A 21943-nucleotide genomic window follows, 5' to 3' on the forward strand; every position below is an offset into this window, starting at 1 on the left:
ATTTGAAACTGTGTTTGGAATAGTACTTAATTTTCTGTCTGAAAGGGACATCTTCATTATGTATAGTTTGTGGCTAAATCCTTGTCCTAGTGTTTCCCTAGCAAGCATGACACCTGGGATTTGGTCCCTAGTGACTCTCTCTCTCTCTCTCTCTCTCTCTCTCTCTCTCACACACACACACACACACACACACACACACACACACAGGATGAGGAGGACTGGGAGTGTAGTTCAGTGGTACTATACTTGCCTAGCATTCAGGAAACTCTTCCAACTCCAACAGCACCAAAAGGAAAAAGAATAGCTACTATTGGAGCTAGGTGTGGCAGGACAGGCCTGTAATCCCAGCAGCTGAGTGGTGATGACAGGAAGATCAGTTCAGTGCCACTCTCAGCTACATATCTAGTTCAAAGTCAGTCTGGACTAAAAGAAACCTATCTCAAACAAAACATAAAAACTAAAAGCCACTTGAGCCTTGAGTAGGAAATCAAAATAGTAATTCAGGCTCTGCCTGTCAGCCTCTTTCCTCTTCAGTGGGCATCCTGAGATGAGCTTGGTCTGAGAATACTTCTTACAGCTCCCAAGAAGTCTAAATTCTCTCAACCCGTCCTTCTAGCTTGGCAACCAGAAGAGGATCAGGTGTAGTTAGTGACCTATGAGAGGGAGAGGCAGAACTGGGCCCCTGTGCCCAGGAGCATCTGACCTTTTCCAGCCAAGTACACACATGGTAAGTGCTGCGGCTTCTCTGACTTGCCTCCTCCCTTTGTCAGTGTGTGACTACAGACACACACAGGTGAAGGCGCCCAGGTTACCCTGGACAGGAACAGGGATCACAGCAGCAGGCCTGAGCAGGGAAGAGGAAACATTACTCCCCGGTCAAGTCCTCAGGGTCTGGAGCTTGTGTCCTTGGTGATGGCACCAAGGGAAAGAGCTCACTGCTTCACTCAAGACAAACACAGGCCTCTGGGAGCTTCCCAGCTGACCAGTGTACCTTGGGGCTGAGAAATGCAGCCTCTGCTGAGTGACCTGTTAGGAACTTCCATGCAGTCTTTCTTCCTGACTTGTGGGCCAAGGCTTTGACCCTGAACATGGTATGACAGCAATCCTCTGTCTGATACCCTTGAATGCCCAAGATGATAGAGGCCTACAGTGGAATTATGTGGAAGCCCTATCAAGGGAATCAGTGAGAAAATATTCCAGACCGCACTTCAGAGATCTTCAGGCCCTCAGATTACTTTATATGTGGCAGGTATGAGCTGGGACAGAGGGCATGGCTAAGTGAGTAAAAGTGCTTCTCTGCAGGCATGAGGACCCAAGTCGGAATCCCCTATATATGCATAAGAAACATGGCTGCATAATCTCTGCACTGGGGGGTCACCCAACACACTCTCAGCAGTGGCCTTCCTGTTGACGAGAGACAATCCTTACTTGGGATAAAGGATTAGGTAAAGAGGTAGGAAAGGAGTTAAGTGGGTGGGTAAGTAAGCAGCCTCCCACTCAATTCCAGTTCAACTGTGGACTCCACGGGGGAATGACCTTTTGTTTTTCCAAGCCTTAGTCAGGTTCCATTTGAGTCAAAACTCTGGCCTGGATGTGTAGAAAAAAAATGCCATTTGGGAAAAAAGGTAACACCCAGTACTATCTTAGAACACATTCAATTGCTTATGTGTTGTATCAGTCAATCTATATTCGTTTGTATATTAGTCAATATATTAGTTCAAAGTCTTTATATTGGTTGTGGATATGGTTCAGCAGCAGGGGCCACTTGCTTAGTGTTCTGTTTCATTCTGTTGCTGTGATAAAACACCTGGACCAAAAGCAGCTTAGGGGAGGAAATGGCTTACACTTCCGGGACACAGTCCATCACTTCATTTTTTTTTTTTTTTTTGGTTTTTCGAGACTGGGTTTCCCTGTAGTTTCTAGAGCCTGTCCTGGAGCTAGCTCTTGTAGACCAGGCTGGCCTCGAACTCAGAGATCCGCCTGCCTCTGCCTCCCGAGTGCTGGGATTAAAGGCGTGCGCCACCACCGCCCGGCACAGTCCATCACTTCAGAAGATCAGAGCAGAAATTATGCTAGTTTTCTTATGCAGCCCTGGACCGGCTACTTAGGTATGTGCTGCCTACAGTGGGCTAGGCCATCCTCCACTAATAACTACCCACACAAATGCCCACAGACTGATCTAAACAATTTCTCAGCTGAGGCTTTCCTCTCAGGTGACTCTAGGCTAAGTCAAGTTGACAAAGTTAACTAGGACACCTAACATATGCAAACCACTGGGTTAAATTTTCAGCACCAGAAGGGGGAAAATTTACAGTTTTGAAGAATGTGCTCAGGATCATCTGGTATTCCCCTGTTCTAAAGACGTTCTCCCATCCCTTTACCAAATCCTAGGACATACCTGTGGGGAATGACCACACTTGGGCTTACTTCCTTTTAGCCACCCTGAAGTGGTTATGATCTGGGTCCATGGGAGATACTACTAGGAGAAGCAATTCTCAAGGTTTTTATGGTATTCAGCACTCTAGGAGTGGGAATAGGTTTCATGTTGGTGATTTTGGACATTTTTTTTTTCCTTTAAATACATTGGAGGGCTTTTTGTACAAAAGCATGGGCTTGTAGGGCACGGTGGCTCACACCTTTAGTCCTAGCTCTCAGGAAGCAGAAGCAGCTGTATCTCTGAGTTTAAGTCCGGTCTGGTCTACAAAATGAGTTCTAAGCCACCTGCTACACAGTGAGACCCTATCTTTAAAAAAAGGGGAGCGGTATCCAATAAGCTAAAAAGTGTTTACTGCTTTGGTCAGGAAGCTGATCACAGTAAATACAGAGAATGAGGTAGGAGGATAGGGAACTGTAGGGAAAGTCTGTGCTGAAAAGAAAAGATATCCAAATCATGTTTTATATTGTGAGACAGAGTCTCCCATAGTACAGGCTGGCCCCAGTCTCACTGTGTAGCTGAGGATGACCTTGATGCCCCTGCTCCCTGCCAGGATGTGTTCCAAGGATGCCTGTCTTTGCTTTAATCTAGCCTGCATGTAGAGGACATATTTGCAGTACTATGTTGGAGGCTAAGGCCAACCTGGGACAGGCACAGCAAAGCAGACTCCAGAGGTTCCTGAATACTCTCCAAAATGCTGCCTGACTGAAAATTCTGAATCAAAGAGTTATGAGCCTTATGATTTCCACTGACCCCATGGTTTGACATGCTTACTCCAGTAGGTTCTGGCCAGACTAATGCTATTATCATCACCTGGCAAGTACTGTTCTGACCCCTGCTAAAGAATTGCTTACTTTTTAAAAATTATTTTACGTGCATTGGTGTTTTGCCTACACATCTGTGTGAAGGTGTCAGATCCTGTAGAACTGGAGTTACTGACAGTCATGAACTGCCATGTGGGTGCTAGGAATTGAACCCGGTTTCCCTGGAAGAAGAGCAGTGCTCTTAACCACTGAGCCATCTCTCCAGCTCCATTTACTTTGTTTTTAAGGAAATGGAAAACCTGCACACAAACGCTACCTTAGGTTCCTCTCAGCTTGTTGTTCCCACCTAAAATAGCTCTATTCTAGTGCCAAGTGGCTGCCAGTGGCTTATGGAGAATTTAAGGCAAAGTGCTCCAAACCTATTCAAAATGTAAGAGTTGGGCATGGTGGCCTACCAAAAGGACTTCAAGTTCAAGGCAAACCTGGGCTACAAATTGAAACTATCTTTAAAAAAAAAAGCCTTAAATATACCTTATTGTTTAGTAAGAGGCATTGTTCAAACATGTTCACCAATATTATCTGTGTGGCAGATACACTTCTATTTTATAGGCAAGGCAGTATAAGACCAAGAAACAGTCATGCCCAGTATCATATGGCTAGAAACTGTCTGGTATTGGTTTACATAGTGCCAGATAGAACTTATCCATTGGACTATAATAACCGAAAATGTGTTGACATCTGTTAAGTTTAGGGTTTTATGTACTGGGAATGTTTCTCAGTTGATGGAGTGCTTGTCTAGTATTTCAGAAGCCGTGAGTTCAATTCCCAGCACCAAATAAACTGATGCATGCCTGTAATCTCAGCACTGAGTGGCGGCTGCAGGAGGATGAGAAGTTAAAGTCATCACTGGCTACAAACAGAGGTCAAGGCCAGCTGGAAGGCACAAAACCCTGCCCCCAAAACAAACAGACAGAAAAGTGAAGAAAAAGAGGAAGTTCAGGGTTTCACAAGTGTCTCATTTTATCCTCAGATCAGTGAGAGAATCTGCTTACATTTAAACTTTCATCTTCAGGAGGTTGTGGTGTCTGGCACCTGTAACTCCAGCATCAGGGAGGCTGGGGTAAATGGATTTTGAGTTTTTGGTCAAAATAAGGTACACAGAAAATTCTAGTGCCACAGATGAAAACTCATGCACAAAAAACAAAATGGCGGTGGGAGACTGACACCTAAGAGTTTGGTGCACCTTGAGCCTGGCTAAAGTTACCAGGAAAAAAATAAAGCCCGATTAGCCTCTATATAAAATGATAAAGAGAAAATAGATACTGCTTACATACAAGTAAAAAAAAAATTCAGGAGATGGCTCAGCCCATAAAAGCAGTGCCTGCCTGGCCTTATGATGAAAGTTACATCCCTGGGACCACATATTGGGAGGAGAGAAAGGACTAGCTAATGTTCTCTGGTCCCCACACGTGTGTCCTCAACACACACCATACAGATAGACACAATTTTTAAAATACACTTTAAAAGCGAGGGCGGGGCGATGGGGCACACGGCTTTAATCCCAGCACGTGGGAGGCAGAGGCAGGCGGGTCTCTGAGTTCAAGGCCAGCCTGGTCTACACAGGGAGTTCCAGAACAGCTAGAGATTACACAGAGAAACCCTGTCTCAAACCGAAAAACTTGTTAAAACCCAGAATGCCAGCACTCAAGAGGGTGTATGTTCAAGTGTTAAAGGAAAGTCTACAGATGATCCTGTCTAAACATCAACAACACGACGAAATTAGCTACTGAAGGACTTCTGTTAAATCACATTTCAATTTATTGGTAAATCCAATTAAAAATTAGTGGCTATTCTCCCCCCCAAAAAAACTCGACAAAGATTTGAACTCTCTACTGTCACTTTCATGATACGCAACTACTATACATTCGGCGTCGTGTAAGTTTACCTAACAGTTTCTCGCGCAGTCCCAACTTCTTCCAGAAACAAAAAGCTCGTAGTTTCACGTTATCTAACCTTTTTTTTTTCTTTTGCAAGAGAGCAATTAATAACCTTTTTCCCACTCATTGCCTCCGAGGCCTAAACAACAAACACTGCCTTTCAGCCTTTTGGGGTGAGGGTAGAATACCGGGCGGGGGGGGGGGTTGTAGGAGGAAGGCAGAAGGTGGTGGGGCCACCGGGGTGGGGGCGGCGGGAGGCTGGAGGGGGGCGTGTCCGAGAAGCCCGGCCCGAGAAGCATTCCCCCAGCTTAGCTGGCTTTCCGTTCGCGTGGAGAGCGGGATGAAGAAGCTAGAGAGAAGAAATAAAGGGGCGAGAGCGGCCGCTGCGCTACCTCACGGCCTGGAGGCCGGGCTCTCCGAGGGCTCCCGGGCTTCGGGCGGCGGGTGGTGGCGGGCTTCGAGGGAAGAAGGCCGGTGTCCTGAGGGGCTCGGGCTATCACCCGGGGAGGGGTAGCGGTGGCGCCCCTCCAGCTCCGGGACCCGCCTACAACACGCAGCCCTGGGACTTATTGTTCCGGGAAGCCGCAGGCGAGGCCCGGCCCGGCCCTCGGAGTGCACCCGCCCCTGCCAGGGTCGGCGGGCTCGGGCAGGCGCGCCGACTGGCGGCCGGTGGGCTGCCTGTGCGTGTCTCTTTAAGGGGCTGGGCCTGCAAGGCTGCAGGGCGGGCGGGGTGCGCGTTGCTCCGGGAGTGTGTGAGGGAGAGAGCGACGGGCGGTTGCCGGAGGGAGGGAGTGAGCGGGCAAGCCAGCCAGCCAGCGACGCGGGCCGCCCCTGCCCCGCCGCCGCGATCGGACCAGCGGCCTCCTCCCCTCCGGTCCCCTCCCCCGCATCGGCCTGCCGCGGGGAGGGGGCTAGCGTCGCCGCCTCCAGCTGCTCCTCATGAAGCAGCTGCCGTCGCAGCCGCCACCGAAGATGGGGGATTTCTACGATCCCGAGCACCCGACCCCTGAGTAAGTCTCAGGTCCGCGGCCTCCCGCTGCCGTCGGTCGCTTCAGCCGAGGGCGGCGCGTCCTGACCGGTGGCGGCGCGCGGAGTAACGGGCCCTTGGGCGGCTTCGCGGGGTCGCGGTGGGGAACAGGCCCGGCGCGGCCACCTCAGGCCGCCTCGCTTGGCCTCGGCCGGCCGGGCGGTTAGGCCTGGCGCGGATACCGCTGCTCGCGTCGCAGCGGCAGTTGGGGCGGCCCGGTGGGGGAGGGGCGGCCACGGCCTCCACTGCCGTTGCCGCGTCCTCAGTCGGCCGGCCCAGGGCTCGGCGCTCCCCACAGCTCCTCCAGGACGCTCGGCGGCGGCCTAGGCTTCGGTTGCAGACCACGGTGCATAGTCCGAGGCGCGGCTGAGGCCAAAGTCGGCTATAGGACGCCGGCGAGTCTAGGCCGAGAATCCCCGGGCTCGGGTGGAAGCTCGACCCGTCGCCCGGCCTACCGGTGACGGCAACTCCGACCGGAAGGGCCTAGCGCGCGTCTCTCCGCAGTGATCCGCGGAGGGGTCCCGCGTTGCAGTCTTGGTTTTGATTTCCCCCTCCCCCCATTGGGCACCCGACCCAGGCCCTGTAGTGCTGTGAGCTTCGCATTCTGTGCCTTTGGCACTTGGGTTTTGTAATGGTGGCGAGGTTTGTCTGGTTCCGTTGTTGAGGTGACACCAGTTTTGTTTTTTGTTTTTACCTGAAAGTGAAAACCCTACAAACGTTTCTATTCAAGATTATGAGGCTTGAACGCTTTGGCATACTATTTCTTAGGTAACAGAATCTTACCTACAAGGGTGACTTTTTGCTCCGTGTTAAGATTTTAAGAGACCTCAAAATCTCTGCATAGTCTCTAAAGAAAATAGCGAAACATAGTTTTGTCCAAAGTATAGTTTCTTTCCAGTCTAGGACATTTTTATATTTCTGTTGGGCAGTATCTGATAGTACAGCAAAGCTTCCAGTCAGGTTTGGAGGTGTACAGGGCCACTACCACCTGAGTTAGGACTGTAGGCAGCCTTGGCTGCTTACTGAAGACGCCTCAAAACACAGCAGTAGTAAACAGAAAGCTTCCACTTCAGAGTCTGGAGTCAGTTCCTTCCTAAATTTCTACAGGATCATTTTGTTTTTTAGCTAAGTGGTCTTCCCCCTTTGCTCAGACTGGCCTTGAACCTGGGACCCTCCCTCTTTAGCTTTCTTACCGCTGGGATTACAATACCGGTGCTGGCCACAAACCGACTTGAAAAACCATTGTTTAACTCGTTTTGCTCATATTGATACACTTCAGAGCACATAAAATTCGCTCCAAAGTAAACGTTTGTGGGGAGATCTAGTGTAGCTGTTAACTTTTATAACTAGAGTATGACACTTTACACAGTCTTTGGAACCTTTGACAAATTTTTAACCTTGGTTCAGGACTGTCTGAATCTTCCAAGATAGTTCTTTGATATTGTAACATAAAAGTTATTTTGTTGGAGTGTTGGTTGTATCCACACAAAAAGCAAAATCTTTTATGTTGCCTTAAGAAAAGTATAAAATTTTATTGGGACAATTTTGAAGGTCCTGTTTTCACCTAAGAGGAGGCTGAGTAGTTTCATCTCGCTGCCTTCTTTTAATCTTGCAGAGACCCTTAAGCGGTTCTCTGGCATTTTAGTTTGTTCTGTGCTTTGTAGAAAGCTTAATAACATAGGTCACCTCTATGCACAGTCTTTTATGTGGTCTTAATAAAACAAAATCCATCTTTCCCTTGCAATAGTAAGCATGGCTTTATCCTTCTCTGGGTTCTTGACTTTGGATTAACATTTTAATTAGGATGTTTGGATTTACTGTATAATTAGTTCAGTAGCAAAGTTCTGTTACAGGTTTTTGGTTTGAGAGGTGAAAAAACTCAGGAGGAATTTGTGTCATTCAGTAAATGTTGATTGCTTCCCTTGTACAAAGTAATATTCCAGCCCAGGAAAGGCCAGGAGCCTTTCAGTGACTTGTTCCAGGTTGCATGGTGAAGACATCATCCTTGCTGATAGGATTATATCCTTTTTTTTTAATTGAAGCAAAACATTTTTCATAATATGTGGAAAAATGGAGTCAGAAAAACTTAACTGTACAATGAGAAATCATGTTTATTGTTTTTCAGTCTCGGAGATTTTATTGCTTTTCTGGCTTTACTGCTTCAGAGTTCTTAATATGAAGAGTAAGTTCTAATACATGCCTTTTTTTCCCTGTTTATTTACCTGTATAGGTTATAAAATGTTTCTTAGTACTGGACTGATGTTGGCAGGCATCTTGAACAATATCCCCTCTTTTACATATGAAGAAAATGAGGCCTGGTCAAGAAATGAGAAGTAAAGTGATAGCAGACCACGTGAGGAAGTAGTGTTTAAAACTGGGAAGCACAATGCAAGGTTAAAGAACCATATTTTCGAGTCAGACAAACCTGCACTTGAACACTAATCTTGAACAAATGACTTATCTTTAAATTTGGGTTTTCCCGTTTTGGAAATGGTTATCCTAATAATAGCAACTTGTGGGGCTTTGGAGATTATAGGAGATGAGTGAGCAGCTCTTGGCAGAGTGTGGTGTGTTCAAGTACTTGTAGCAGGTTTTGTGTCTAAGTACTTTTAGCCAGGGTTAATATGGAAAATTGAGAGGTGTGATTTAATATAAAAGATGAAGTTGACTGTAGTTGAGGGGAAGCTTGGTTGTGAAGGGGCAAGTCATTCTCTTTCATCCTTGGGATGGTTTGAAATGGTTCTCTGAAGAAGTGCAATCAGTTGGAATGTAAATTTGCTTTGATTAGACTTTGAGTTGGGCCTGATGATCTGTATTTGTCTTCCGCTCATTCTTAGTCAGGTGCATGTGAGTAGGCCTTGGCTTTTCCTACAGTGTAAATGACATTGTGTTCAGGTGAAATGGCTATAATCATTTGATTAACTACATTGGATATCCGTGATAGTGTAGGGTAGATATTGAGGGCATAGCACGTCCAACAGAGTCCTCGGGAACTTGTCTAAGGAGGAGACAAACAAATGATGAAAGTGGCATTTAACTTTTTTTTTTGTAAACACAAGCCTGTCTTTACTAAAGTTTGGCACTGTAGGAACAAGAAAAATTTGTCCTTGTGAAGTTTACATTCCAGTGAGCTCAATAAACAATAAATTATGAGGAATGACCAAAGGTAAAATGCCTTAGAAATCCTATAGGATATGGGAAATTTCTTATTGTTGAAGGAGTCACAATCTAAAGTGAGGTAAACCGGTAAGCATCCTTGAGAGAGTAATATTTAGGCAGAAATATAAAATATGTGTGTGGCTGGGCGGTGGTGGTAGGCACCTTTAATCACAGCATTTGGGAGGCCAAGGCAGGTAGATCTCTGTGAGTTCAAGGCCACCTCTGGCCTACAGAGCCAATTCCAGGACAGAAACTCTGTCTCAGAAAAAAAAACAAAGAAAATGTGTCCGGTGGGGGAGGGCAGGAGTTGGTGGTTGGGCAGTAACCATTATAATTCAAGTAGGGGTAATAACTTGCTGAGGCAGTAGTATAAACTCTTCTCAGTAATGAGAAGGAAAGTGATAGTAAACAGGTCCACAGTAGGATGAGTGCAGATTCCACAAAGCTCTGTAAAGCCATTCTAAAGATTTGGCTGGGGTTTTTGTGTGATTTTTTTTTTTTTTTTTTTTTTTTTTTGAGAGTAACCCAGGCTGACTTTGAATTCTTGAGCTCAAATAATCTTCCTGCCTCAGCTTCCTGAGTATCTGTCACTGCATGTGCACCCCACTGAGTTTTAATCAGAGGAATGATATGATTTGCTTTCAGCTTCAGAAGGCTCATTTGTAGCATTGCAGAGGAACAGAGTGGAAACCTGAAGACTTGTAAAGAAGCTAGTAATCCAGAAGAAAGTTGCTGGTGGCTTATTCCAAGGTAGTATCTGAACTAGATGGGTGTTGATGTTTGTGGAGAGTAAATAGGATTTGTTGACACATGACATGCTAGAGAAGTTAATGGTGGTTCTAAGACTTTTGGTCTGTCAGAAATTTGCCCTCCACTGAGTTAGGGATGATGTAGAAAGAGCAAGTAGGGATTAGTAGGGTTTTTTGTTTGTTTGTTTGTTTGTTTTTTGCATAGTAAATTGGAGAAGCTTGCTAAGATGTTTAGGTTGGATTGTTACATAGTCTGGTGTTGTAGGGGAGGGGAGGTCTAAACTGGAGATAAATTTGTAGTAATCTATTTAGGCAGTGTACAAAGCCACCAGACTGGGTGAGATTACAAGACATCCACTGTTCCACTGTAGTAAAAATAAAGACCAAAAATTCATCTTGGTTGGGTTTAGATAAATCTTAGTGTGTAGTCAAGGCTAATGTGAACTCCATGGCTCTTGTGCCTCTGCATCCTCAGTGCTAAGAATATAGGTGTGACACCATGAGGCAAGAAATGCTCCTTTGAAAGCTCCACTGTGAAGATTTAGTGTGTGAGCCTCTTCTGTTGTTTGCTGTTGAGACAGGATCTCACTGGTATCTCCTGGTGACCTTCAGCTCCTGCCTTGGCCTTCTAAGAGCCAGAATTACAAACCTTGATAGCCCTGATAGTACAGACTAGTAATCCTCCTAGTGATTGGTAGTCTGAGGCAGGAGGATCAAATATTCAAAACATAGTTGGGTTACTGAGTTAATTCAAGGCCAGCCTTAGACCCAGTCTTAAAGAAATAACAATAATGCTGGTGATAGAGTTCATTGGTTGAACACTGGCATGGCATGCACGAGGCTCTAGGTTCAAGCCCCAGTATGTGTGTGTGTGGGGGGGGAAGTGTATGCCACTGTGCCCTTGGTTTTTTGTTTGTTTGTTTGTTTGTTTGTGTTTTTGGAGACTGGGTCTCACTCACTATGTAGTGCTGGCTGTCCTGGAACTTATTGTTTAGACCAGGCTGGGTTAAAACTCACAGAGATCTGCCTACTTCTCTCCCCCTAAATGCTTCTGGTCCCCTAAAGGTCACCATACCTGGCAGTTGATTATCATTGTTTTTGTTGTTGATTAAGATAGGGTTTCCCTGTGTAGCACTGGCTGTCTTTGGAACTCACTCTGTAGACCATGTTGGCCTCAAATTCACAGAGATCCTCCTGCCTCTGCTTCCTAGGTGCTGGGATTAAATCTGTACACTTGTAGCAAGTGGGGGCCTGCTTGTGGTTTCTGTCCTGCCCTGTACCCCACAGCTGGCAAGGTCCCAAAGGAAATCACACAGAGGACTCCATAAGATTATAAACGGATTGGCCCATTAGCTCAGGCTTCTTGCTAACCTTTTTCAATTAACCCATTATTCTGATCTATGTTAGCCATGTGGCTCAGTACCTTTTTCAGTGGGGCAGATCATATCCTGCTTCTTGGTGGTCTGGGCAGGAATGGGAGGAATGGGTTTCCTCCTTCCTAGCATTCTCCTGTTCTCATCGCCCCTCCTCTACTTTCTGTCTGGTTGACCCACCTATACTTCCTGCCTTGCCAGTCAGCCTTTTATTAAAATACATGATTGATAGAATACAGACAATTCTCCCGCACCACTTCCCTCTTTTTTTTTTTTTTTTTTTTTAAACAAAGGAAAATACCCATAGTCACGCTACCACTTTCCGGCATGATTTACTAATAGGTATTCTAATAACTTTTTAACCCTAGTGTGTTTTTCCATGAGTCTTGTCAGTTGTTCTGAGAAGATAGAATAGTCATGGTGAATGACAGCAAAAGATGAGCAAGTTGGGTTAGAGACTCACAGAACAAATTCATTCAGTATAAACTATAGAATAGTACCTTATTTCATAGTGCACTAAAACCTATTATAAGTCATAGTTTATATCTAGAATCACCAACAATCAGTTTTAGATTTCTTCTTGAGAAATCTGGCTTGTTTGTTTGATTTTGTTTTTGAGACAAGATTTTGCTATGAAGCCTAGCCTGTAAATTGTTGTCTTACTGTATTATGGGATTGTAGACATGTGCATAGAGAACCAGTGATGGAAAAACTCACTCTCTGCTCCACCATCTCAGGTTATAATAGTATAACATTTTTTGGAGACTCCCAATCCTGACTCAATGTAACAAATACTTGCATTATAGGCATTTTTGGGAATTAGTTCTTTCTTTCTTTCTTTCTTTCTTTCTTTCTTTCTTTCTTTCTTTCTTTCTTTTTTTCTCCTGTTTTTTGAGACAGGGTTTCTCTGTAGCTTTGGAGCCTGTCCTGGAGCTAGCTTTCGTAGACCAGGCTGCTCTCGAACTCACAAAGATCCATCTGTCTCTGCCTCCCAAGTGCTGGGATTAAAGGAGTGCGCCGCTCCCCCCCCCCCCCCCCCAGCGTAGTAGTTCTCTCTTTCTAACTTGAGTTCCAGGCATCGAACTGAGGCTGAGCCATGCTTTTTACCTGGTGGGCCATTTTACCAGCCTCTCTCTCTTTTTGTTTTGAAATTTACTTTTGGCTGAGATGTTAAAGACATCATGATATCAGGATCCTTCTTATTCCCCAGTGTTTTAATATATGACTTATAAGGCCTTCTCTTAGCACATTCAGGTAACCATACCATTTTTTCAATCTGAGTATATTTGTATTTAAATTTTGGAGGTAGTTTATGATTACCTGTATTTGTTAATCACAAATGAGGGAGGCATTTTAAAAAACAGTAAGGTCTGGTAGTCTTTTGTTTCATTTTGGTCAGGCCTAGGGGCTACTTAGTGGCTTTTCCAGCTGAATAAGTAAATTGGTTATTTAAATTCAGTTCTAAAGTTGGTGTGAGTCTAAAGCTGCCTTTTATTTTAGAATGCTTTTTCTGTCAAATGCTAACATCTTGCTAGTGAAAATAGCTTGGGTTGGTGTGGGTGTTGATAAGAATATAATCCTGCAAACGGGCCTGATAGAAGGGCTGCTTACTAGGAGCACTGCTGTGGGCTTGCAAGAATCTGGAGCAAGTGGTGGTTTCTGCCTAATAGCTCTTGCTACTGCCCACTTCCTTGCCAAGTATAGTTAGACCTCTTTAGGAAGGTTTTTTTTTTTTAAATTTTTTTAAAAAATTATTATGTATACAATGTTCTGTTTGCATGTATGCCTGCCCACCAAAAGAGGGCACCAGATCTCATAGGTGGTTGTGAGCCACCATGTGGTTGCTGGGAACTGAACTTAAGACCTCTGAAAGAGCAGCCTGTGCTCTTAACCTCTGAGCCATCTTTCCAGCTCCTAGGAAGGGTTTTTGTATGTGTGTGAGTACCTATATACCTGTGGAGGTTAGGGGCAACTTTTGGGAGTCATTCCCTTCTGTCTACCATGTGAATCCCAGGGATTGAAATCAGATAGTCAGACTTGGTGGCATGTGCATTTGCCTGCTGAGCTATCCCACTGTTGTCAGTTTTGTTTTGTTGTCCTGGCTTTTTGAGATAGGGTGTACTTCCTCTGTAGACCAGGCTGGCCTCAAACACAGATGTGCCTGCCTCTTCCACCATGCCTGGCTAGCCTTGATTTTCTGTTTCTGTTTTTCTTTTTTTTTTCCCTCTGGTTAAAAATATAACTGCCAATAATTTATCTATTCCCAGGGCAACTCTGCATTCTAAAACATAAACTACATATTTTATAATACTGCTTCTGTGCTGAAAGTAGAGTCGGGTTAGCCAAAGAGGTTAATTTTATTAACGTACAATAAAGTACCTAATTAGAAATTGGTAAAAATGTAGGGCTGGAGAGATGGCTCAGCAGTTGAGAGCACTGACTGCTTTTCCAGAGGACCAGGGTTCAATTCCAGTTCCCACATGAAGCTCATGACTGTCTATGACTCCAGTTCCAGGGGATCTGACACCCTGAATACATATGCATGACACTCGTTACACAGACATACATACAGGCAAAACACCAATGCACATAAAATAAAGCTGGGTATGGTGGCGCACGCCTTTAATCCTGGTGCTCGAGAGGCAGAGGCAGGCAGATCTCAAGAGTTCAAGGCCAGCCTGGTCTACAGAATGAGTTCCAGGACAGCCAGGGACAGAGGAACTCTGTCTTGGAAGAAAGAGGGAGAGAGAGAGGTAGAGGAAGGGGGAGGGAGAGAGAGAGGGAGGGAGGGAGAGAGAGAGAGAGAAATTGGTAAAAATGTATTTCAAATGTTCCATTAAAGTAACCAAAATAGGTATACTCTATGGTAACTTTACCAGGCCCATTAAAAAACAAACTTCTATTATGTAATAACATAGGAATCCAGTTGTGCAATTATCAGCAATATTGCCTATTATACATATAATATGTATTGCACATTAACAGTGGTTTGTGTAAGAAATTCTGTTATTAGTTGATATGAACACATTAAAATACTGTGAACTGAATAGAAAAGATTTTCCTTCATAACAACATTGGTCAGATGCTTTTATTTTCTTTTTTCTTTTTCTTTTTTTTTTTTTTTTTTTTTTAGACAGGGTTTCTCTAGCTTTGGAGCCTGTCCTCTGTCTTGGAACTAGACCAGGTTGCCTAATCTCTGCCTCCTGAGTGCTGGGATTAAAGGTGTGCGCCACCACTGCCCCGGCAAGTATTTTTTTTTCTTTATTATTTATTAAAGAAGATAATGGTGTGGTACTAGACAACAAGAAATGAGGGGCAGGGATTAAAATATGATAGCATATATTTCAGCTGGGCATATGCTTACTGGAAATATTTTTGTTAGCTGTATGTTTTTCTGACATGCATTCACTGCTTAAGCATTTTTGTTTTCACTTATTTTCTATATAAGTGAAGGTTTTATTTTTAGAATATATGTGTATATGTGTGTGGGTATGTGTACATGAATGCAGGGACCAGAGCTGGCATCCCAGACAATTGGGAGCCACTCTGTTTGGGTGTTGGGAACTGAACTCAGGCCCTCTGTGAGAGCAGGGAGGGTTCTTAACTGCTGAGCCATCTCTGCTGCCCTGTATAAGTGTTTAAAAGACACACACACATATATTTATATAACATATGATTTCATAAGTTTTTCTTTTTAAAAAAAGAGATTTATTTATTTATTAATTATGTGTACAGTGTTCTGTCTGTATGCTTGCTGGCCAGAAAAGGGCATCATATCTCATTACAGATGGCTGTGAGCCACCATGTGGTTGCTGGGAATTGAGCTCAGGACCATTTGAGCCATCTCTCCAGCCCAAGTTTTTTCTTTTTAAAATTTTATTTCATTATTGAGAACCAAGCTTGAGGTCTCATATCCATGTTCTTTATCTGTTAGCACTCTATCTGAGCTACAGCCCCAGTTTTTTGTTTTTGGTTTTTGAAGACAGGGTTTCTCTGTGTGGCCCTAACCATTCTGGAATTCATTCTGTAGACCAGGCTGGCCTCCAACTCCGAGATTCCGCCTGCCTCTGCTTCCTAGGTGCTGAGATTAAAGGCGTGTGTACCACCCACTGTCTGGCCATCCCCAGTTTTTTTTTCTTCTTCACTATTTTACACACACACACACACACACACACAAACAACTTGACTACACAGTTTCCCCTCTCCTCTCCTCCCAGTCTCTCTAATCCCCATTCCCTCCCTCAATCACTTCTCTTTCTCTTCAGAAAAAGTCAGGCTTCCATGGATATCAACCAAACGTGGCATGTCAAGTTGCAGTAGTTGTATTAAGGCTGGTCAAGGCCACCCAGTATGAGGAAACACATCCCCAGTTCTTGATTTTAAGAAGATTTTGATGGTTACTAATACTAGAGCCTTGCTAGCTTAGCATCATTTGTCTATTGCAGTTTTGCTGTAGACCTAAGTTAGGATATTGTACAATGATGTACCAGAAAATTAAAGGACCATGATGAATGTTTTATATATAATGTAAGCTGGATATTTCTTTCTATTTTTCACTGTCATGGATCAACACAACAAAATTGAGTTCCTAGAAAAAATTAAAAACTAGACATTGACGGTTGGAAGGATGACTCAGAGGGTAAGTACACAGGATCTGGGCTTCAGTTTCACTTGGCCACTCACAACCATCTGTAATTCTAGTTACAGAGGATCCAGCACCCTCTTATGGCTTCCAAGGGCACCAGGCACTCACATGATGCACATACACACAGACAAGCAAAACATCCATACACATACAAATTTTAAAATGTAGACATTGAGAATAATTGAGCCACTGAACAGTTATGTTTTGATTGTAGTGGTGGTTATACATAACTACACAGGATGAAATTGCATTGAACTGTGTTTATATACAAATGAATTTGAGTTCTGTATTTAAAAAAATAGTGATGAAATATAATCTACTGAGCAGTAATATATGGTCCTAGTTAGGTTTAGTTGTTGACTTGAGACAACTTAGAGTCAGAGGGTAAAGCATTTATTTAGGAGTTGCCTTTCTTCATAGATCATATTGACCTGTATCATATTTATTAACAAATGTATGAGTGCTTGTCTACTGTGAACAGCACCAGTTTTTAGGCAGGTGGTCCTGTGCTATTTATAAGAAAGCTTAAGCTTGAGCTTGCAAGCAAAACAGCAGTGTTCTTCTGTGGTTTCTACTTGACTTCCTGCCCTGACTGCCCAGGATGGTAAGACTGTAACCTGGAAATGTTAATTGAATAAGCTCTTACCCTAAGTTGCTTTTGGTCAGTGTTTCATTATTAGAGCAACAAAAATGAAACTAGAAATTGAACTGATAACAGCTCCAATTTCATATTGTGCTTAAGCTCTATGGCTACTGTTGAGGAGAGTTGGGTAGAGTACAAGAATACTATTTTTTGTAACTTTGATTATTTCCTAATAATGATCTTTAAAGAATGCAGACCTGATCATTGGTTAGGGTCACATTGTTGTAAAAGTTTCTAAACTTTCAAGTCTCAGTTTCACTATGTGATAAGAAGCAGTGAATGGGTGCTGGAACAGCAGTGATTCAGCCAGGCACTGGTGGTGCACGGCTTTAAGCCTGGCACTCAGGAGGCAGAGGCAGGCGGATCTCAGTGAGTTCAAGGTCAGCCTGGTCTACAAAGCGAGTTCCAGGACAGCCAGGACCCCAGGACTGTTAAACAGAGAAGCCCTGTGTTGAAAAACAAGCAAAAGCATAAGCAGCAGTGGCAGTGAGTGAACAGGCACTGGTTTGAAACCCAGTAAAATACGTTGCTCTTCCCTTTGCTACTACTCATACCTATACCGTTCTTCTTTGGTCTCTCATCTCTTATGTATATAAGGATATGCAAACTTAGAGTTTTTTTTTTCCTGGGAAGATGTAATTTTAGTTGTTTATTTGTATAGTTCCCCCCCGGGGGGGTTTATGTGTTGGTTTTTTTTTTCTATTTTACTTTATAGGTGTTTTGCCTGCATGTATGCTTATGCATCACAGGTATGCAGTGTGCTTGGAGGTCAGAAGAGAATGTCAGCTACCCTGTGAGAGATGAGTTAGAGACAGTTGTGAGATGCCTCATGGGTGCTGGGAATTGGATGAGTCCCTTGTAAGAGTAGCCAGTGCTCTTAGTTCTTTTCTCCAGCCCCAATGTATGTGTTTTAAAATGATAAACAATAAAGTGTTCTAACTTTTGTTTTCTTGAAGTAGGGTGTAGACAGAAGTTTCTGTTTCGCACATTCCTGCAGCCAGTCAGTCCCAAATAAACCCACAGAGGCTTACATTAATTTTAAACCATTTGGCTTATTGCTCACTCTATTACTAACTAGCTCTTATGACTTAAATTCACCCATAATTCTTAGGTTTAGCCTTGCTTAGGTTTACCTTTTCTCAGTAAGGCTTTCTCATTTTGCCTCCTACATCTGGTTGGTGACTTCTGCTTTTCTTATGTAGCACAGATTGGCCTTGAACTCACTATGTCATTGAATATGACTTTCTCTTGGCTCTACCGCTCAAGTGCTAGGAGCATGCTCAAGGCGTGTACTACTTCACCTAGTTTATTCAGTCTTGGCTATTAAACCCGGTGTTTCATGCATGTTAGACAAGAGCTACATTCCATAGCCCGCTTTCTGCCCGTCACCCTATTTGAGTCTGTATCTTACATACCATTCAGGCTAGTTTTGAACTTTGCTATGTAATCAAGAATGGCCTTGAACTTGTGATCCTTCTGCTTCTAACTCCCAAGTTTTAGATAGAATTAACAGGTGTAAACAACCTGGCCTCTGTAGTGTGTTTGAGATAAGAACCTTGTTAATGTTGTTTAGTCAGTCGTAAGTGACTGGGACTACAGCCTCATGCCACAAGGCCTAGATTTTATTTTGAAATTTGACTCTGTCTTCATCTCTTTGTAGCTCTTCTTTGTTAAAAATAATTTCACAATTTTTTAAATTATTACTATATGTATGAACTAGTGGAGGGGTTATTATGTGATGAGAATGTGGCTTGCACCTGCCATGACCTGGATATTGTCAGATGACACCAATGTGGGTCTGTTCTTTCTTCCTCCTTTATATGGGTTCCCAGCTCTTTTTATAAAGTTTTTATTTTTTTAATTTTTTAATATTTATTTATTATGCATACAATATTCTGTCTGTGTGTATGTCTGCAGGCCAGAAGAGGGCAGCAGACCTCATTTACAGATGGTTGTGAGCCACCATGTGTTTGCTGGGAATTGAACTCAGGACCTTTGGAAGAGCAGACAATGCTCATAACGGCTGAGCCATCTCTCCAGCCCCGGGTTCCCAGCTCTTAAAGCTCTCCCCTAATGCTTTTCAGTGATACTGTAACTTATACATGTTTTTTGCTACCAACTGTATTTAGGATTAAGGAACAAAGTGAAATACATAATGGCTTATATAGTATGGTTATAATACCTAGAAATATCATTGTTTAAATGAAAGCCACACAGACACTCAAATGTGTTAGAAGGCTTTGTAGACCAAGATGATAATAGATTGGATTTGAGATCTTTCCTTTTGCTTGTTTGTAATTTCATCTTTTTCTCTATTAATATTATTGTTTGTTTATTTTTATGGATTTTTCGAGACAGTGTTTGTATAGCCTGGCTGTCTAAGAACTCACTCTGTAGATCAGACTGGCCTCAAACTTGAAAATCTACCTGCCTCTGCCTCCCAAGTGTTGGGATTAAAGGTGTGTGCCACCACTGTCCCTCTTAGCGGTTTTATTTTTTTTGTTTTGTTTTTGCCACAAGTACTGAGGAAGGAACCCAGGGCTTTGTTTATGTTAGGCAGTCACTTTAATTGTGTGATAGTGTGTGTGTGTGTGTGTGTGTGTGTGTGTGTGTGTGTGTGTGTGAAGAGAGTGTTGAATTCTCTTGAACTGGAATTACAGATAGTTATTAGGTGTTGCAGCGTGATTGCTAGGAGCTGAAGACCCTTTGCTGTTAACCACAGAGCCATCTTCCAAGCCCATCTTAGTTTTTTGACACATGGTCTGGTTAGCCTGAAGGTTGTCATATAGACCAAGCTGGTCTGGAATTTGCACAGATAAGTTTGCTTGGATGAAAAGGCTTGAGGCATCCACAGCTGGCTTTTTCTTTTAACTTTTTCTTTCTTAGATGTATGTATTAATTTTATGTGTGTGTGCTTACATTTTCACTCACCACTTACATTTTTGGTGCTCATGGAGGACTGAAGAGGGTGTTGAATCCCCTGAACTGGAGCACAGATAGCTGTGCACTAGCATGTGGGTGCTGAGAGCTGAACCCAGGTCCTTAAAAGAGCAGCAATTGTTCTCAACTGCTGAGCTGTCTCTTCAGTACTAGATTTGATTTTTGTTGATTTTGTTTTTGTGGGACAGTTTTTCTGTGTTGCCCTGGCTGTCCTGTGATTCTTCATCAAAAACATGCCCTCTGTTCCTTATTCCATTTAATTGTGTCCTTTTTCTATCTTATACCTTATACTTGAGGTATCATTGAATGGTTTTTAGTTTACTTTTAGGAGCTGTTCTCTTTTAATCTTTACCTTTTGCCTGGGATCACTCCAAAAGTACATTCTCTAAGAACTGATCCACCTTTTGGGATTATTTGCATTCCTGTTTTATTAAACTGAGTTTAATAAAAACAAAGTTGTCCACTTTGCTGTTACATTGTATGTACTTAGTCCTTATATTTACTCCTTTATGTAGGAATTGCTTTTGTAACATATATATTTTGTTACTTGTTAGAAAAGGTAATCTCTTCTAGGTTAGTTACTGCCTTGCTTACTTTTGTGCTCTGGTACTTAGCGTAGTGGCTTGCACTAGCTTCAGGAAATAGTTGTTCTAGAGTTGTCACTAGGACAGTGAAAAGATAGGTTATATTAAGTATCTGTTTTAATGTAAAGTTTCATTTTGTTTAAGTATTTATGATCCTTTTTATTCTTTTGCATGCTTTCTTGGCTGAATGGGAATAGAGAAGAAGAAAATGAGGTAAGTATAATTGAACTAGTCATTCAAGAAATGGTTTTTAAGTACATTTTAGAATCTAGATAAAGGCTGAAAATATTTAAAGTTAACTATTCCTTTGATTGTGAAATGGAATTAATAGTTTTGCTTAATACTTAAAATAACTTATTCTAATGAGGGATATTGTATATAACAAGAAAATAATTTTAAACTTAAAAGATTTAAGAAATTTAGAAAGGTAGCCGGGCGGTGGTGGCTCACACCTTTAATCCCAGCACTTGGGAGGCAGAGGCAGGTGGATCTCTGTGAGTTTGAGGCCAGCCTGGTCTACAAGAGCTAGTTCCAGGACAGGCTCCAAAGCTACAGAGAAACCCTGTCTCAAAAAACCAGAAAGGGAGGGAGAGAGAGGGAGGGAGAGGGAGAGAGAGAGAGAGAGAGAGAGAGAGAGAGAGAGAGAGAGAGATTTAGAAAGGTGACAGAAACTAGCAGTTTACAAACAGATTTTTATTATCTGTCTCTAGTAAGTTTCCATGTAAAATTTAATTTGAAATTTGTTTCTTAAATATTTAAAAACTACTGCTATATGAGTAATCTAATACATATGTATTATTTCCTCACTTGAAATTACTGTATCCTTTTTCTTATTATTTGATTTTTCAAGACGGAGTTTTTCTATCTAGCCTTGGCTGTCCTGGAACTTGGTCTGTACACCAGCATCTGCCTGCCTCTGCCTCCAGAATTCTGGGATCAAAGGCGTGTGCCACTGCACCTAGCTTTAGAACTGATTTTCAATTATACCATATTCAGGAGGAAAGTTACTCTCTTAAATGGCCAAAATAAAGAACATTTATTAGAAAAATGTTATAGATAGCAAATTTTTAATTTGGACTTGACTTGCTCTCCTGATATTAGTCTTTAATGTAGGCTTGAGGCCGGGGTGTGGTGGTGCCTACCCTTCAGCGCTGGAGAGCAGAAGCAGACTTAACCTCTATGTTCCTGGCAAGACCTGTCTCATATGTTTATATATGCTTGAGTTTGTGCCTGTAGACTTTTCAACAACCTAGGTTATGCCTTTAACTTATGACTCCCACCATTTCCTTTGGTGGTTTGTCAAATACTTTTGTCAGGTAATGGAGAAGACTTCTTAGCTGTATCTTGTTTACATAGTAATATTAGAGAATAACATTACCAAATTTGTGTGTAGCCCAGGCAGAAATAGTGGTAGTGTGCTAAGGCAGAGTAATTTCTAGTATAGTAGAAGGCTTTTTTGGGGCTACTTTATCATTAAAATGAATGCTGTAAGAGGGAAGGTCATTAAAATAGTGCTTGTTGATCCCTGCCCGCCCCCCCCCTCCTTTTGGTTTTTCGAGACAGGGTTTCTCTGAAGCTTTTTGGAGCCTTTCCTGGAACTAGCTTTTGTAGACCAGGCTGGCCTCGAACTCACAGAGATCTGCCTGCCTCTTCCTCCCAAGTGCTGGGATTAAAGGCCTGCGCCACCA

General features: G+C 43.0%; 1 protein-coding gene across 6 annotated transcripts in view; it reads left to right on the plus strand.

Annotated features, from left to right (window-relative positions):
* Positions 1-5805: 5805 nt before the first annotated feature.
* Setd2 (SET domain containing 2, histone lysine methyltransferase) overlaps positions 5806-21943 on the plus strand; it is a 91597-nt gene continuing 75459 nt past the window's right edge. For 2 of the 6 annotated variants that reach the window (XR_005284604.2, XM_038321597.2), the window contains exons 1-3: positions 5827-6145; positions 9967-10071; positions 20453-20468. Coding sequence is in view for 4 of the 6 variants with exons in the window: in XM_038321597.2 (XP_038177525.1) it covers positions 6075-6145; positions 9967-10071; positions 20453-20468 (192 nt within the window). In the remaining 2 variants the exon portion in view is untranslated. Of the gene's footprint in view, positions 6146-9966; positions 10072-20452; positions 20469-21943 lie in introns of all 6 variants that reach the window. The other 4 variants (XR_005284605.2, XM_038321594.2, XM_038321593.2 and 1 more) reach the window with 4 other exon arrangements.

The sequence above is a fragment of the Arvicola amphibius genome, chromosome 3 (genome assembly GCF_903992535.2).
Source record: "Arvicola amphibius chromosome 3, mArvAmp1.2, whole genome shotgun sequence".
In the NCBI taxonomy this organism is placed as follows: domain Eukaryota; kingdom Metazoa; phylum Chordata; class Mammalia; order Rodentia; family Cricetidae; genus Arvicola; species Arvicola amphibius.